The following is a 16882-nucleotide window of genomic DNA, read 5'->3' as shown; positions in this document are numbered from 1 at the left end:
TATTATGCCAAAATCAGGAACGCGTTACTCGTTACTGGGATTTAGGCTCGTTATTCGTTAGTTCGTGTGGTGGCTATCGCGGAGCTTCCACAGATTCAATAACATTAGCAAGTGGTGGAGGCCAGCAGGTGGATGAGAGAAAGGGGACGCAGGAGGAGGAGAGACCCGAGGCGGCCGCCGGTCCAAGTATGAACTGAACTTCAGGTAAGAAGTTATAACCTGCAGTCCAGCTGAGTCAGATATAAACCAAGTTTAGGTGGAGTTTATTTTCGTTGTGCTGACTTTTTTGTACTGCGTGCTAGCTAGTATGACGGGGTTTCTATACAGCTGGGTGGGTGCTGTGATGTTAATGATGTTGAACTTTATTTTGTTCATACGGTTAATTATTAGAGTTGCCAACCGTTCCTTAAAAAACAGAATCGTCTGGTATTCAGAGAAAATATTACACGTTTCTTATTGAGGTGAAAAGGAACACAGTTTGTCCCAGACTTCAGCTACAATGAAAAAGACACAAAGCTGGAGTTATTCTGTCTTTACGCTGCACAGCTGCCTCTTCTTCTCTCATTCTCTCCCCCTCCCTCTCCTGTTGCTACTTCAATCATGAAACTGATCAATGATCAGCTGATCGGCTTTTCTCTCATGTGTGTTTATCACTTTGCGCCAGAAAGAGGAAACCAGCGGATGTCGCGGTAAACAACAGCAGCACGTTTGATCAGCTGTTGTTAGAATTTATTTAATATTAATTTCTAGTATCAGCTGATGTTTGCTGGAGCCACAGCTGTAAACCTGCTGGTCATGATGTCGGTTTGGATATGTGGTGAGAGGGAAACATGAAGATGAAACCAGGAGACGTCTTTACTGAATCATCAGAGCTGAACAGGTGATGGAGAAACAGGTTTACCTTTTAGGTGACATGAATGAGTTGAAGTTACGAGCTGTTTCTGAGAGACAAATAACACCAGGATCCTTTTCTATGTAGCTGACAGCTGGTAACTGTGCAGGGGCGGGTCTAGCAAAGTGTTGCCAGGGGTCCATGTAGGGCATTAACAGGGAAAGGGGGGCACAAAGAAATACTTTCTTATTCTCATTTAAAATGTCTAGCTTTTAATAAATAATTATCTGAGTCTTACAACAAACGATTGATAGATTGATGCATATACAGTATACCATCAAGACAGTGTACATCACTGTCACAACAGTGTTTGTTTTCATTCAAAGGCTTTATGATTTTTCCTATAATGGTGGGCCGGTCTCTAGTCAAAATGCCCGGGACGATTTTTTTTGTCCCAGTCCAGCTCTGTATGCAGCTCATCTGCAGTCTGGTGTTGCCTACATCTTCCTATTCAGAAGGCAGAATTTCCGAGTTCTGAGTACAATCAAAGCACCACGACTGCAGTTGGATGTAAAAAGCGAACATGACACATCAACGACGGTCCAGGCGTGGGATTTCTCTCGTGGAAAATATGCACATTATCTTTTCCTTTGGTAGGTGGCACAGTGCACTTGTGGCAAATAAGCAAGCTAGAAGACTGGCAATCTGGCTGGGTATCCAGTTAGCAACACATTAACAAGAGAAGTCTGAGTAAAACCAAAGTTACTTTCCCTAGTAACTAGTTACTTTGAAAGTAACGAGTAACTTGAAGTAACTGAGTTACTTTTGGTGGAAGTAACTAGTAATGTAACTAAGTTACTAATTTAAAGTAACTTACCCAACACTGGTCACTTAGATAACTTAAAAATGTTATTGTTTGGCTTTTTTAGTATTTTATTTGTTCCTGAGTAAATCGGTTTGGCTGAGATTAAAGTTATAGTTTTTACACAGCTGAATAAACGTCAAGCAGACAGCTGATTATCAGAAGTGTGAGATGCTCGAGAATTTACTCCGGTGTCCCGTTATATTTTAGATAGCAAGGAGTTTATTAAACTTCACCGAAACAATCTGCAAATTTCATTAAAATTTAATAAACTATCATCTTGTCTTTATTTTTAGTTAGCACAGACCTTAAACACTTAAAGCTGTAAGCTAATGATAGCTATATAAGAGCAGATGCTGCTGGTGCAATAAGCTGTACGTTTTATGTCCAATGGATGATGATTTGATTAGTCGACTATCAAAATAATCGTTTGTGGCGGCGCTACTGTCGGTCTGTACAGCCTCTCAGGTGTCCTCATGCTCCCTGCAGCGACGCTGAGCCAGGCCAAGTGCAAAACTAGTGAAAAACAGAAAAGATGAGAAGGGAAAGTTTCCAGTGTCCTTCACCTGTGAAACATTCCTGTTTTGTGGTCGTCTCACTGTGTCCGCCTGTGGTTCATGTCATTAACACCAAAGCCCCCCTCTGCTACTGCACTGACCACATCAACACGGCAGAGGTTTAACGATGCTGGGAGTCTTTCCTGCTCAGTCAGTGGAGCTCCTGGAAGCAAAAACGATGTCAGTACCTCCCTTAGCTTTAGTAGAAGTCCTCTCGTCTCCCTTTGCTGGTTCTCCTCCAGTGTGTCAGAACAGCAGGAGACGGGTCGGTGACTCCATCCCATAATGTCTGAAATCCCAGTTCAGGTGTTTTCCTCCTGTTCTTCTCTCTGTCACGCCTCAGGATGTTCCAACACAGGTATGTCTCACCCTGTGAGGTGAAATAGATCATTAAGCTCGATAATGCAAAATACACAGAATAGAAATGTTTTATAAATGTAGTAAAGCAGTGACGTTCAGCATGGCAGGGCGGTGGGAGGGATTTAAACATGACTGGCCCGTTACATCGCGTGTCTGAGAGTTTCAATATCTGCTGCTCGCTGTGTTTAAAGCTTTGCTCCGACTTCCTCTGCCACCTCCATTAATGATTTGGGATTGGCACTACAGGGCCACCGTAGGGAGGACTGTGATGGCGCTGTGCAGTCAGTAAAGAGAAGCCGGAGGTTTCTTCCTGTTAAAAGGGAGTTTTTCCTTCCCACTGTCCCCAAAGTGCTTGTTCAGAGGGGCTCGTTTGATTGTTGGCGTTTCTGTATTAATGTAACCTTACGTTTAAAGTCGGGTCTGTGTGTTGATTAGTGTTCTGTGCCCGGCTGTGAGACTCAGTCCATGAGCAGCTTTGCTAAAGTGTGACGTGCTCACAGCTTAGTATTTATTTTTTAGTATTTAGTATTTATTTATTTATTGTCATTGTCAAGAACAATGAAATTGCGTTTGGGGCTTCCATACAACCCAAAAAAAAGAAGAAAATAATAAATACCCCTTAAAACCCAAGTGTACATATTTAACCCAGTGTGACTCCAATGCAATAAGACAATCCTTAGCAATAATGTTCGTAGAAATTCAGACAAAGACCTGAGAAACATGACAAAATACAACAATGCAACCCATTCAATATTATTGTACTGTGAGATATGATATCAGATATGATAGTTATCTATTTAAGAAAGAGGGGGGGGGGCAGGAGGGGGAAGAGAATAAAGATATGATGCACCAATGCAGACCAGTTCATTGCTATTAAGAAGTTGGATATGGTTATTGTCCGTGAGAGGGGGGCAGAGAGTTCAGGAGCCTCACAGCCTGTGGATACAGGCTGTTGGCCAGTCTGGATGTTCTGGCCTGTATAGACCTGTACCTTCTCCCTGAGGGCAGCAGATGGAAAAGGTGGCGCGCAGGGTGATGTTGGTCCCGCAGGATACTGTGCACCCTCCTCAGACAGCGAGTGGGGAAGATATTACTGATCTCTGGCAGACTTGTTCCAATAATTCTGCCAGCTTCTTTCACCACCCGCTGGAGTGCTTGCTGATCGGCCTTGGTGCAGCTGGGGAACCACACTAGAAATCCATACGTCAGAACGCTGCTGATGGCACAGTTGTAGAAGTTCAACATCAGAGATCTGGGAATGTGTGCGCTCCGCAGTCTCCTCAGGTAGTAGAGGCGCTGTTGGGCCTTCCGTACAACTGAGGTGATATGGTTGCCCCAGGACAGGTCCTCGGTCACAGTTACCCCCAAGAATTTAAAACTGCTCACCCTCTCCACCGCCTCACTGCCAATGAAGAGAGGCAGATGGTTGTTATGACCCCTCTTCCGGAAATCTACAATGATCTCCTTGGTCTTTTTGGTGTTTAAGACCAAGTTATTGTCGTGGCACCATGACTCTAGTTGTTGCACCTCTGTCCTATAGTTTGTCTCATCATTGTTGGATATAAGTCCGAGCACTGTAGTGTCATCTGCAAACTTAACAATGAGATTGGACGCGCAGGAGGAAATACAGTCATGGGTGAAGACTGTATGCTGGCATGCACGTCGCTGCGAGCTACAGAAAGACATCAGTGTTTCCAGTATTCAGGTTGATTTTCATCTATGAAGACTGTGTGTGGAAGATTAATGATGCTTTGCCAGCCATGAGGCCTGTCAGGTCGTCAGCAGCGCTCTGGGGTGGCCGTGTGCTGTCCGACGCTGCTTGTGCCTCAGACCTGATGCAGAGCTCTCTGATGCTCCTGCAGCATCGCCGGGGTAACAACTAAACCTTCAAACGCCGTCCGGCAGCGCGTTTGTCCATCAGTGGCTGATTTGACCCACAGGAGCGTCTCCGGGAGTGTCGGGCTGCATCCCGCCGCGTCTCTGTGAAGAGACAAAATGGCTGCTGCGTGAAGTTGAGTAACCAAACTCGACGTCCTTCAGCTCGAGGGCGGAAAGCGTCCCCTGGTTCGAGTGTCTGCAGACCAGCTACACAGGCATCAAAGCACCTTTTTCTCTTTTAGCATATCACGAATGTTTTTTTATTTCCCACCCCCTCTGTGTAATCCGACATGCAGGGGCTTAATTGAAGCAGTGCTGCAGCTGCGTTAAGCAAAGCCGGTGCGAGGAAGCCTTTTTATGTCTGCCTCGCCTGGAGGCTTCTGGGTCTTGCGAGAGAACGAGTGGGCGTTCGTTTGTTCATCAGGCTTTGTTATGCCGGATTTTTTAAAACTCACTAAAGGATGGGCGCAGTGAACTTCCGATCTTCAACGCAATTAAGGAGCCTCACCCCTTTTAAACTCGCGACGAGACTAATTATGAGTGTGTGTGAGGGGAGTGTGAGTAAGTGGGAGTTTGGGTGAGGCGTTGTAATGCTGCTGAAGTCAGAATCATTCATAATTAGAGTTAATAAAAGTGTTTTCATGTTATATTTGAAGCCACGATGTGCAGAGATGGCCTCATCAGTGCTGATGCAAACTGACACCAGAGCTCAGCCTCTTAAACGTCCCCAGAGACGCTCGTGTCAAACCCACCGTGCAGGCGGGACGTCACACGTCACTCAGGTCAAAGAAGCTGGACCACCGTTCAGTGTGTGACTGGTCTTTCCTCCATCGGCGGGGTCAGACCGACATTTGCCGTGACTCCACTCCGCGACCTGCTCGCTCTCATCACGGCTTCGCTCTGGCATTCGGGCCAGTGACAGTGTCTGAGCATGAAGTTATAGTTATGTAAATCCTGAGGTTTGGCTCCTTGTAATGCATGTTTCTGCATTTTTGCTCCTCCCTCTCCTTCTGGCCCAGAAAGACCTGCACAGAGCAGAAAGACAAATATCACCAGAGTTTAGCTTAAAAGAGCCACAAAAACATTTATTTATCTGTTAAACCAAACATCCAAAACAGCGCTGTCAGCCGGGATTTAACACAAACAGGAGCTCACACCTCTATTAGCACGATGAACCCCACACCAGCCATGCTATTGGTCAGATAAGTAAGACCACGCCCCTAATTATCCAAACTTAATATGATATAAACAGGTGTTACAAAGGAGTGAATTCTCTATAGAGACCAACCAGTTTGTGTATCAGGCTGTAAAGATCTAACATGGGAGTCTACGGGGCTGACTCACTGCTGGCGCCCCAGCTGGACGATAGAGGAACTGCAGGTCCAGGGTTTGGTTTTTCACGCGCCATAAAGTGAAGAAAACATTGAAAAACAAACCCCTCCAATATGTGGGGCCACACTAAAGGTCATTTACTTCCTGCGGTCTCTTCCCCTCCTCACGCAGACACCGTCTTCCTCTCGCACCCCGTGGCGGTGAGCGGCGTGCTGTAGCGTGCTGCAGGAAGTGTGTGCGTGTGTGTGACTGACTGCAGCTGCTTTTGGCCATCCAGGCTGCCTCCTCGTTTTCAGCTTCATTTCCCGCCCTAATGAAGATTCAGAGGCAGCGCAGCGACTGGCACAGGAAGGAGAAGAGGAAGCGGTGACGGGAGGAGGAGGAGGGCAGGCAGGAGTGAGAGTCAGATGAAGGGGAAGGAGGCGAGGAGGAGAAGGGAAGTGGTGATGAAGGCTGTGATAAAGAGAGCAGCCCTCTCGCTGCCTCTCTCTCCTAATTAGCTCGCCGGCTGTGATGAATGGCGCAGCACTTAGGATCCAATCGGCGAGCCGACCTTGTCATGCGTGTTGATGGGGTGGGGTGACTCTGCGCCCCACCCCCTCCCAGCACATACTCTTACCTATTGTACCTCCTCCTGTGGAAGCAGATGCTGATATCTGGGCATGTGTGCACTCGTGTTCTCGGCCTTAATGACCCCCCCCCCCCCCCCCCCCCCCCCCCCCCCCCACACACACACACACACACACACACACACACACACCTGAGCTCATATGGTCACTTTCACTCTGCAGTGTTAAAGTCACAGCAGGACTCATGCAGTGTTTCAGTGTCTCTGCTGCAGGATGGAAAACATCCACAAGCGTCTTCTGGAGATGAGCTGATTTAACCTTTGACCTTTAAGGTCTTTGTCATGTCACATGAATTCAGAGGTGCAGTCATGAGTCGTCCTGCTGCTCAGCAACGCAGGTGGAGTCATGTTTAGGTATTTGACCTCCTGTCATCTTCACCAGGCTGACACTGAAACAATCTAAATGGCACTTTTAGAGGGAACAAGCACGTTTGGTGAACTGTGCCTTTAAAACAAAGTCTCCAACAGTCTCTGAGTACAAAAGGTCATCGAATCCTCTCGAGCCGCCCGGTCCTTCCAGAACCTTCTTGAAGTTCTTTGTTCTGAGCTGCATTATATTCTGTCTGATGTCGGTTCTCCTCCCTCAGCTTCCTCTCCCTGTTTTGTGCAACAGTTATTCTGACTTATTTCTGACGCCTCGTGTCTCGTCACCCCTGCAGAGCAGTAAGAACTGGCGCGCCGCGGTGGATCTGACGGCCCGGATGCTGACGGCTCACGGTCAGGGATACGGCAAGGCCGGCCAGCCGACCTCCCACACCACCGACTCGCTGCAGGTAAGACGCCTCACTGGTTCCCGATGGCATGAATCCCGTGTTCGCTGACATCAGTCGAGTCTGCGTCAGTCTGAGATACTTTTGTTGTTTGCTTTGTCCTCATCTCATACGTTTTACTGCCATATTTTCCCCGTGTGTTTGTGGAGCTCCATCCAGAAGATGGATGGCTGCGCGAGCTCATTAAGAGGCCACCCTCGTGCTCGGCTCTGTGAATTAATTAGCCGTGTCGCTGCCTCATGCCACATATCACAGTTAGTTTTATGTTCTTAAACATCCGGCTCACTTTAGTGCAGGAGTTGGAGTCCTTGTGTTCCAGGGGTTTCTCACATGTTGTGTTGCATGGATGTGCACATGTTAGAAACATGGCAGCAACTGTTTTTCTGTTCATAGATCTGTGTGATGTCGCAAAGAGGGAATAGTCCCGCCCACCCTTATGTTTAAACCTCCTATCTGGTTGTTCAGTGATGACGTGACGAATCCTACTTCCGGGCCTAAAGTAGTCTGCGTTTAATATGGCTTTTGTGTTGTTAACATGTTTAATGTTATGTATTTTCTTCTATTTGATCTCAAAAAGCTCCTAAAACAGTCAGTGATCACTGTTGACCTCCCTCGGCTTTTATTACCGCTAATCATTTATTTAAGCTCAGTTTTTAAAACCTTAGGATGTAATTACAGCCCAGCCCATGCAGCAGTATATGAATGACTAACCTCGTATTGTGGATGGATTATCTCAGTTGTTCTCCTGGCTGAAGTTTGGTCCTTTTACAGCATCCTGCCATGCGATTACATTTGTTCCTGACCACCGAGAACACTCACGTTAACTTTTATCGAGTGGAAAAAAGGTTAGCTTGTTTATATTATGCTAACATAGCTGTGTCGCTAGCGGTCACGTAGCACATCATTATATACCAGCTAGCCCAACTTCAGTAACCCTACAAACGTCACTGCTGTTTAGTTTTCTGTCTTCATTTATGTTGGAAGTGATAGCAGAGCTGTACGTTTTAATTTGTTTCCAAAACCCCGCAGTCATGCTATATTATATTTAGATAGAAGCTAGCGAGCTAACTCCCTGCTAACTTCTAACTCCGTTAAATGTCATAAATTCCGTTTTCATGGATGCCTGGATGTTAAACTCAATTGTTACACCTGGTAGAGCAGAACGCTGATCATTTTATTAAAGATGAAAGACTTTAGACAGTTTTTCAACTCTCAGTAATGCCATAGTGATCGTTTGATATATGGACCTGCAGCGGAGTTTAGACCCAGACACGGCTAGTGACGTCAGACTGAACAACCGGATAGCCAGTCGTCTTCAAAGGGGCGGGGCTACAATGACTTCTTTGACCTGTTGGCCTGCGCTAAGGCTTATTTTGAACTGTGAATCATGCAAAGCTCCTCAAGTTGAGTGGACAGCAGTCCTGTTTAAATGTGCTGCAGGTTCTAATAAAACACACGTGACCATCAACGCTGACAAAAGGTTCAGACGCTTTTCACGCGTTTGAGGGTTTTTTCATTTCCAAAATATGTAATACAGGTCACGCTGAAATGGTCCGACACAGAATTAGAGCCACAGGGAGAGAGCACACTGTGGGAGAACTGTCTTTTTAAAACAACGTTTTTAAGACTCCCTGAATAAAAATGGCCACAAAGGTCACAGTCTTCATCCCGAGGCCGCCGGTCCTTCCCGAAGTCTTCTTGAAGTTCTGAACAGTTGACCTCGTGCCACCGTCCTAACTCCAGCACGCCGCCTCAGCCGGGTCGAGAGGGAGCAGCGTGTCTGCAGGGGTTACACATGCCGCTCGCGACCTTCTGGATCTTTCCGTGGCGAGGCGGTCCATCTTCCAGCTCGAGCGGCTCAGGGTGCAGCATGAGCCCTGGCTTCTGTCCAGCAGCTGAGAGAATCCAGTGCCCTCCAGATGTGGAACAGCAGCCTCCACTCAGACTGCAGCCTGAGGTGGAAGCACTGATGTGTTGATGAAGTAAAATGCTGCATGTATTCATACATTCAAAAGGTTCTTGGTGAGCCTTTCACAATAAAAGCCCTCAACATACACATTGTGACAGCTGTGCAGAGGAAACTGTGGATAATCATAGAGGACATTATGTCTTAGTCGTGCCTGTAGTTTAACTCAGGAGTGTGGGTTTCATCTGCACAGCAGGACAGCTGAATGTCACAGTGTGGGTCTCTGTGTAATGTAGTTTACCAACTCACACAGTGTGTGTGTGTGTGTGTGTTGCAGCTCTGGTTTGTGCGGCTTGCTCTGCTCACCAAGCTGGGCCTTTTCCAAAATGCCGAGCTGGAGTTTGAACCCTTCGGCAACCTGGATCAGCCGGACCTCTACTACGAGTACTACCCCACTGTGTACCCAGGCAGGAAAGGTATGGACACACACACACAGCGTTGTATCCCGATGTTCCTCGTGGTGTTTTCTGGGTCATACAAGAAGAATAAATCTGACTAGACTTAAATATTTATTTAAAAAAGTCTGTAATCACACCGTCATGGAGTAAATACAGCTCCAACTTTCACACGTATGAAACTGGGTCGAGAAATGACGTCCGCAGCCCATCGCACAGACGTCGTTACCGCCTTTACGTGACAGCAGCCAACCAGGTGAGTCTGCGGTGACGCTCGCATTATTTCCGCTGCTGCTATTGATCATAGATCAGAGGCTCGAGCAGAGCCCGCTGCGTGTTGCGTGTTCTGTCCGTGAGCTGCTCGCTGAGGCCTCTGAAGGCTGAACGGCAGTGTTCATGACGGCGCTGAGAGGCTGCTCTGCGAGCGTTGAATGCGTTATTAGGCTGCTGGCTGCTCTACGACAGGATTTAGCATTTTACCCACATTTTTTTTTTTTTTTTTTTTTTTTTTGTAGGAATGCACCAGCGTATCCACCACTGTCCTATTAAATATTCAGAGGAAAGTTGGTGCCAGGAGCTTGATATCAGCCTGTATCATCGAGAAGCTCCAACAACTCCACTTGTCTCCAGCAGCTCTTTGGTTTTGTTTTTCCTCTTTTTACACTGCATGAATTGCTCTCTAATGTATTCCCATTACTTTGGATCTGCTTCGCCCCTCGGGCTACCGCAGTGTGAAGGCAGCACACATCACACAGACACACACACACCCTTACATAAAAAACACTTGAAGCTACACTGCACAGCTCTCTGAAGAGCACCGATTGACTTTCCATTGCTCAATATTAAACGCTTTGTGCCCTGCTAAGGTGCTCTCAGACAAACTGGCATGAGTTGTGTTGCCTGGCATCACAAGTCGAACAATTCTCCGCTTGCATCGACTATCTATTACCCGTGATCGTGCTCTTTGAAGGCCTTCAGAGACGCCCGGTCTGCGCAGCAGCGAGCGAGCGCTCGGGGAAGGAGCAGAGGTCCTCCGTTGGGTACGGGCGTGAAAAGCTGAGTCCAGTTTGGGCTGAGAGACATCGGAACCTGCACACAGTTACTGCAGCTGGTTCAGAAGGAGAGGTCCCACCTGACCCGCTCACAGTCAGCTGTTTGTGCTTTTTGTTATATTCATACTATGAATATTTTCAGACTAGCAGACCTCCAAGTGTGCAGGGCCCGGTTCAAATTTGGTGCTTTTTCAATTGTGTTATTTTTCCCCTCCCAGCGTTGGAGCTTTGAGAGACACAGTGAGACATTTAGCAGTCTAAAGGCGAACTCTGTGTTCTGATAATTCACTGAAGAAAAACGTCAAACTTCTGGCTTAAATTTTCATGGCTCGTATCGCCGTGCGGGACACAGAACACGTAGCAGTATTGTGCTTTTCAAAATAAAAGCATCAGGATTCCAGAGACATTGTTTCTTCTGAAGGCTTTTATTGTGATAGGATGTTTCTATCCTGTTTGTCTTCAGTTCTCGGGTCGTTGTCCTCAGCACCTTCAGCTGTCTTGCCTCGATGTTAGTTCCTACCTGCTCCTGCTCACCAGTACATGTCAACTCCACAGTGTTGGCACCTTGGCTGCTGCCATGTTGTGTTTTTGTTTCCAGAAGTGACCATATTTGGAAAGAGGCCGTATTATTGGTCAGATTAAAAAGGCTCTGACAGCACAAACACAGCCCAGAGGTTCAGCAAGCAGCTACAGACACCTTTGTTGCCATTCACCTACAAGTCAAAGAGGCCACGCCCCCTAATGATGTCTACTATCCTGACCAATCAGGCTGTTTATTTTAACATGGGCATCTCTGGGGACTGACTCACTGCTGCCTCTGCTGGATGTTAGAGGAACTGCAGGCTCTGGTTTAATCCTCATGCTCATATTTCCTTCATTATGAAGGATGCTGCTATTACTAATGAAAGTAAAAGCCATAAATTAAATCTGCTGAAAATGACTGACACCCCGGGAGACGAAGAATAATGAATCGCAGAGTCGTCGAGGTCCCGTCACCGTGACGATAAAACCCTATAACGCAGGGCGGGGGCAGAGCAGAGAGAGTGTCGAGTTGGAGCAGATAGACGAGGAGAGATGGAAGGTGAGATAGAGACGGGCAGCGATGGACCAGACTTTCACATCTGATGGCTGATATCAAAGAGGCGCTGATCAAAGCCCGGGGACTCACCTGAATATAGGCTCTTCCTCAGGGGCGCGTGTGTGTGTCTGTGTGTGTGTGTCTGTGTGTGTGATGTCGAGGCAGAGAGATGAGTGATGGAGCTGAGCAGCGCACAGAGAGAGCGAGATGAGAGGGTTTAATAAGCAGCCATACGTAGCTCGGTGCCATCTGTAGGTTCCTGCCTCCAGGGCTGTGTGCAGTCTGTGTGTGGGTGGATGGCTTTATATTCTCATCCTTCTCCCGCTCTCCTTCCTGCTCTGTCCTCATCCCACCTTGTTTCTTATTCCCTCCCTCCATCCTGTCCAGGCTCCATGGTGCCGTTTTCCATGCGGCTGCTGCACGCCGAGCTCCCACAGTACCTGGCTAAGCCCCAGGAGGCCCTGGACCGCCTGCACCACCTCAAAACCGTCTGCCTCACCGTTAGTGCTAACGCACACACACACACACACACACACACACTGTAGTATTCACACAATAAAAGCACACACCCACGCAGAAGCACATTAGCTGTACAAATCCTGAATCCCACCTGTGTAAACACACAGGTATGGCAGGATTTTGGAGTTCTTGAATATGCAGATTGTAACACACAGAAGTGCTGGCACTCAACCAGATCTCACATACTCACACAGACACACACTCACACAGACACAGACACACACAGGCACACACAGACGCACAGACCATCCTGAAGTTTTAGCCCCTCCCCCCTGCTTCCTGTTCCTCACAGATTCTGGAGAACCTGGAGACTGGCTCAGCCGAGGACGGCAGCATGATCACCTTAATGCAGGAGAACAGACAAGGTAAGCTCACTGTGAGCTGGCCGCAGTCCCAGAATGCATCACACTGTGGGAGGAGAGTGAGGTCACGGGACCCCACCGGTAAAACACACACACACACACACACACACACACACACACACACACACACACACACACACACACACACACACACACACCTGGTGCAGGACTGCAGCATAGCTCAGCCTCTCAAACACACCGATGCGGCGCTCTGTAGGTGTTTCTGCCTGCGCTGAATACCAAACGGCTTCTTTCCCGGCCGCGTGGATCCATACCGATCACTCCCGACCAATCCGCTCACACCTGCTCCGCCACGCCAGGGAGACGGGTGGAAACCCACGCCTGACTTAATGTGCACTCTGGTGTGTGTGTGTGGCTGTTTCAGGAAGTTTTCCAGTCTGAGCATGAGCAGTGGCGTTCGCCACGGCGTGTTTTTAAAAGCAGTCGCGTCCTCTGTCTCTCCTCTCCCCGCCCACGCCAACAGTCAATAACGCCGGGCCTCGCCTTCGCACATGAGACCCCTGCTGAGTGATTAGCTCTTCTCCCCAACACACACACACACGCACGCACACACACACACACACACACACACACACACACACACCATGAATAGTAATAGGCACATGAGCTCTTCCACTCTGTGCCGCAGTGTGTTTGTCTTAAAATAAAACCCGCTGTATTGGGGGGGGGGGGTATAGGGATGCCAACCCCCCCCCCAAAAAAAAACCCTCTTCTTCTTCTTCTCTCCCTGTTTGCAGCGTCTCTAAAGCTGTGGAGGTCTCGCCTCAGCCGGGTCATGTACTCAATGGCCAACTGCCTGCTGCTGATGAAGGTAGGTGCGTGTGCGCGTGTGCGTTTATGTCAGAGATCTCTGATGCCAGCCTGCTGGAGGATTCACAGTGAAATCCCCTCAGACTGACCACTAATTGGATTCTTGGTCAGTGAGTGAGCGAGCGTGGGTGAGAGAGGTGGGGTAGAGACACAGTGCCATCTAGTGGTCGCAGCTCAGATTACACCACCCTGTTCAGATTACATTAGCTTAAATTTAAACACGCAGAGTTCCGACTCTGAATGAATAAAGATTTTATTTTATTCACGTTTAAGCTCCAACCAGGTCATGTGACATTCAGAGCCTGACATCAGCGTCATGAAGGCTTTGTTAACGAGGGCGCGGCGTTCATCAAGTTTAAGCCTTTAACGCTTATATCTGTTTATCTGACACTATTTTTGTGTATGTTCACGTCTTTCTGTATACAGTCGTCTTCTGCTGTGGGACACGCCGCGGCGAGTCATCTTCGTCACAGCTGTTCTCAGCACGCTGTCTCCGCCATGTTTGACAGTGTGATCTTGCAGACTGCTGTGTATCGATTTCAAACTTAATCCGTCTCCAGTTTTAAACTTTTGGTGATTTAGAAACGTGCTCATGAGCAGCACGCCGCCTCCGCAGGTCGTTTCCAGCACACGCCCTCCCCCCTCCCCTCTCTGACCCCTCTGTTGCCCGCTCAGCGCTCCAGTCGCCACGTGAGCGATGTGGAGGTGGACGGAGGGTCACTCCGCCTGCTATTACTCCATATGTTTGATTAATGCTCTCTCTCTCCACACCTAAGCTCTGCTCTTTCTTTACCCTGCTCGCCCTCCACCTGTCTCCGCCACCCACCACTCCCCTCCGTCACTCTGTGTCCTCTCTGTTCTGTCTGTCCTCAGGACTACGTTCTGGCTGTGGACACCTATCACTCCATCATCCAGTACCAACCCCAGCAGAGAGCGCAGCTGCTCAGCGGCATCGGACGCATCTTCCTACAGGTCTGCACGTCTGTACTCCACCCTGCTACACCACCCTCTGTTACTCCAACCATTTAAAGGGGACATGTCACACATAAAGGCTCATTTACATCAGTGAGCTCAACAGCTGCAACTGTGAAGCTGGAGTTAAGAAGTTTTATAAAAACACACAGACACACACACACACACACACTCACTCACAGACACACTCACAGAGACTCACAGACACACTCACACTCACAGACACACTCACACTCACAGACACACACTCACACACACACACACACACACACACTCACACTCACACTCACAGACACACACTCACACACACACACACACACACACTCACAGACACACTCACAGAGACTCACACACTCACTCACAGACACAGACACACACTCACTCACAGACACACTCACAGAGACTCACACACACACTCACTCACAGAGACTCACTCACAGAGACTCACACACACACTCACACACACTCACTCACAGACACACTCACAGAGACTCACACACACACTCACTCACAGAGACTCACAGACACACTCACTCACTCACTCACAGACACACACACACTCACAGACACACTCACAGACACACTCACAGACACACTCACAGACACACACACACTCACAGACACACTCACTCACTCACTCACTCACTCACTCACAGACACACACACACTCACAGACACACTCACAGACACACTCACAGACACACACACACTCACAGACACACTCACTCACTCACTCACTCACTCACAGACACACACACACTCACAGGTCGGGGCTAACATGCTGTTCCTCTCGCACAGATCGGAGACGTTAAAACTGCAGAGCGATACTTCCAGGACGTGGAGAAGTGCGGCCCGGTGAAAGGCAGCCAGCAGGCTCTCGCCACATGCGTGTTAATGAACAGGTACCTGCATGCGTGTGTGTGTCTGTGTTTCATTTAGCGCCTCGTGCAGCGTGTGAACTTCATGCCTCAGCGGCGTGCGATTTCGAGGAGGTCGAACGTCTGTGCCGACCCGACTCCCTCGCACGCCGATGCTCGCCTCGCAGACCTGCAGAGCTGCTGTAAACTAGAGCGGTCTCGTACTTCCTGTGATCGTCTGCATCCGTTTATTTATTTGGCAAATGACAAACTGAAGTCACATCACTTCCCCCGGGTTCGAGCATGCACACAGTCAGTATCTATAATTTGGCATCTTAATCAATATTAATCATATCGTGGTTCCTATTTTTCAGCTTTTTCACTTCTATCTTAGCATTGAAATATCATTTTGATCAATGGATGATTAATGAAAGGCCTTTTGTAATGTCTGTAGCGCCCCCTGGGGGTTGTTGCTGTTTAATCAGGCTGTGATGAGGCTGGTTGCTCTGAGAATAAATGTGATTGGTCCTGAACAGAGCCCCTCCCCTTTTTTATTTTCTTAATGATTTTCACTTTGGTGTCAAAACTTGTTGCAAGTTTCATTTTTTGAGGTGCTGAAAGAGTTTTGAAAAGCAGTGATTTTGTGGCAGCGGTTGGTTTAGTTGCTGCTGAGCTCGTCTGTGTTCAGGGATTCACCTGAACGCAGGTAAACCCGTTTAAACCTGTTTGAACGCTCGACGCAGGTTGGAAGGGTTTGAAATGTGTTTCCTGCTTTCAGGGCTTTCGTCCACCTCAGTCAGAACAACTACGCCGAAGCACACGCCTCCTTCATCGAAGTGCTAAAGATCGACCCAAAGAACCCCGTGGTAGGTACCGCCGCCATCCTCCAAACGGTCCCCAGAGCAGTGCACAGAGTGGGTCAGGCCGCCTCTGTGGGCTCAAACTGTGCTCGTGAATATTTTGTACTTGTAAATCAAAGTTGAGAACTGAGTTTTGTAACCTTGTAACCCAAAATATCCGAATATTTTATGTTTGTGCATCTGTAGATGAGAGTGTGTGTTTAAAAAATATTTACACGAGTTACAAATTGTTTTATGAAAGTCTGCTGACAGGAACAAAGCAAAACACTGCGTGTGAAACTCCCTGCTTCTGTGTGAGTTTCAGCTTACACTACGAATTCTTCCTTTCAGCTGATTGGTCAATGTCATGTCAATTACAGATGTAACAATCCAATCAGAGAACAGATGGGTTTGGCTGTTGGTGGGGTACTTTATTGACCAATCAGCTGAAAGGAAGAATTCGTAGTGTAAGCTGAAACTCACACAGAAGCAGGGAGTTTCACACGCAGTGTTTTGCTTTTTTCCTGTCAGCAGACTTTAATAAAACAATTTGTAACTCATGTAAATATTTTTTTTAAACACACACTCTCATCTACAGATGCACAAACATAAAATATTTGGATATTTTGGGTTACGAGGTTACAAAATATTTATGAGCACAATTTGAGCCCATATTCCTCCACAGTGACGTCATCACATACACTGACTGCAGTCATTACAGTGGTGAGGTTACTTTTGCACACAGGCAGGCCGCTGTGGATCACTTTGTTTCTACGTCATCGTTTCAAACTG

The 16882-nt window shown here is 47.9% G+C and overlaps 1 protein-coding gene across 3 annotated transcripts in view; it reads left to right on the top strand.

The window, feature by feature from the left end:
- trappc12 (trafficking protein particle complex subunit 12) overlaps positions 1-16882 on the top strand; it is a 31020-nt gene that overhangs the window by 12544 nt on the left and 1594 nt on the right. For all 3 annotated transcript variants that reach the window (XM_024806335.2, XM_024806336.2, XM_024806334.2), the window contains exons 4-11: positions 7109-7222; positions 9463-9601; positions 12098-12210; positions 12522-12594; positions 13350-13423; positions 14296-14394; positions 15193-15296; positions 16030-16117. In XM_024806335.2, coding sequence (XP_024662103.2) covers positions 7109-7222; positions 9463-9601; positions 12098-12210; positions 12522-12594; positions 13350-13423; positions 14296-14394; positions 15193-15296; positions 16030-16117 — 804 coding nt within the window. The remainder of the gene's footprint in view (positions 1-7108; positions 7223-9462; positions 9602-12097; positions 12211-12521; positions 12595-13349; positions 13424-14295; positions 14395-15192; positions 15297-16029; positions 16118-16882) is intronic.

This window comes from Maylandia zebra, linkage group LG19 (genome assembly GCF_041146795.1).
Source record: "Maylandia zebra isolate NMK-2024a linkage group LG19, Mzebra_GT3a, whole genome shotgun sequence".
Taxonomy (NCBI): domain Eukaryota; kingdom Metazoa; phylum Chordata; class Actinopteri; order Cichliformes; family Cichlidae; genus Maylandia; species Maylandia zebra.
Note: the sequence above shows the minus strand (reverse complement) of the source record. Positions and strands in the feature narration are given on the sequence as shown.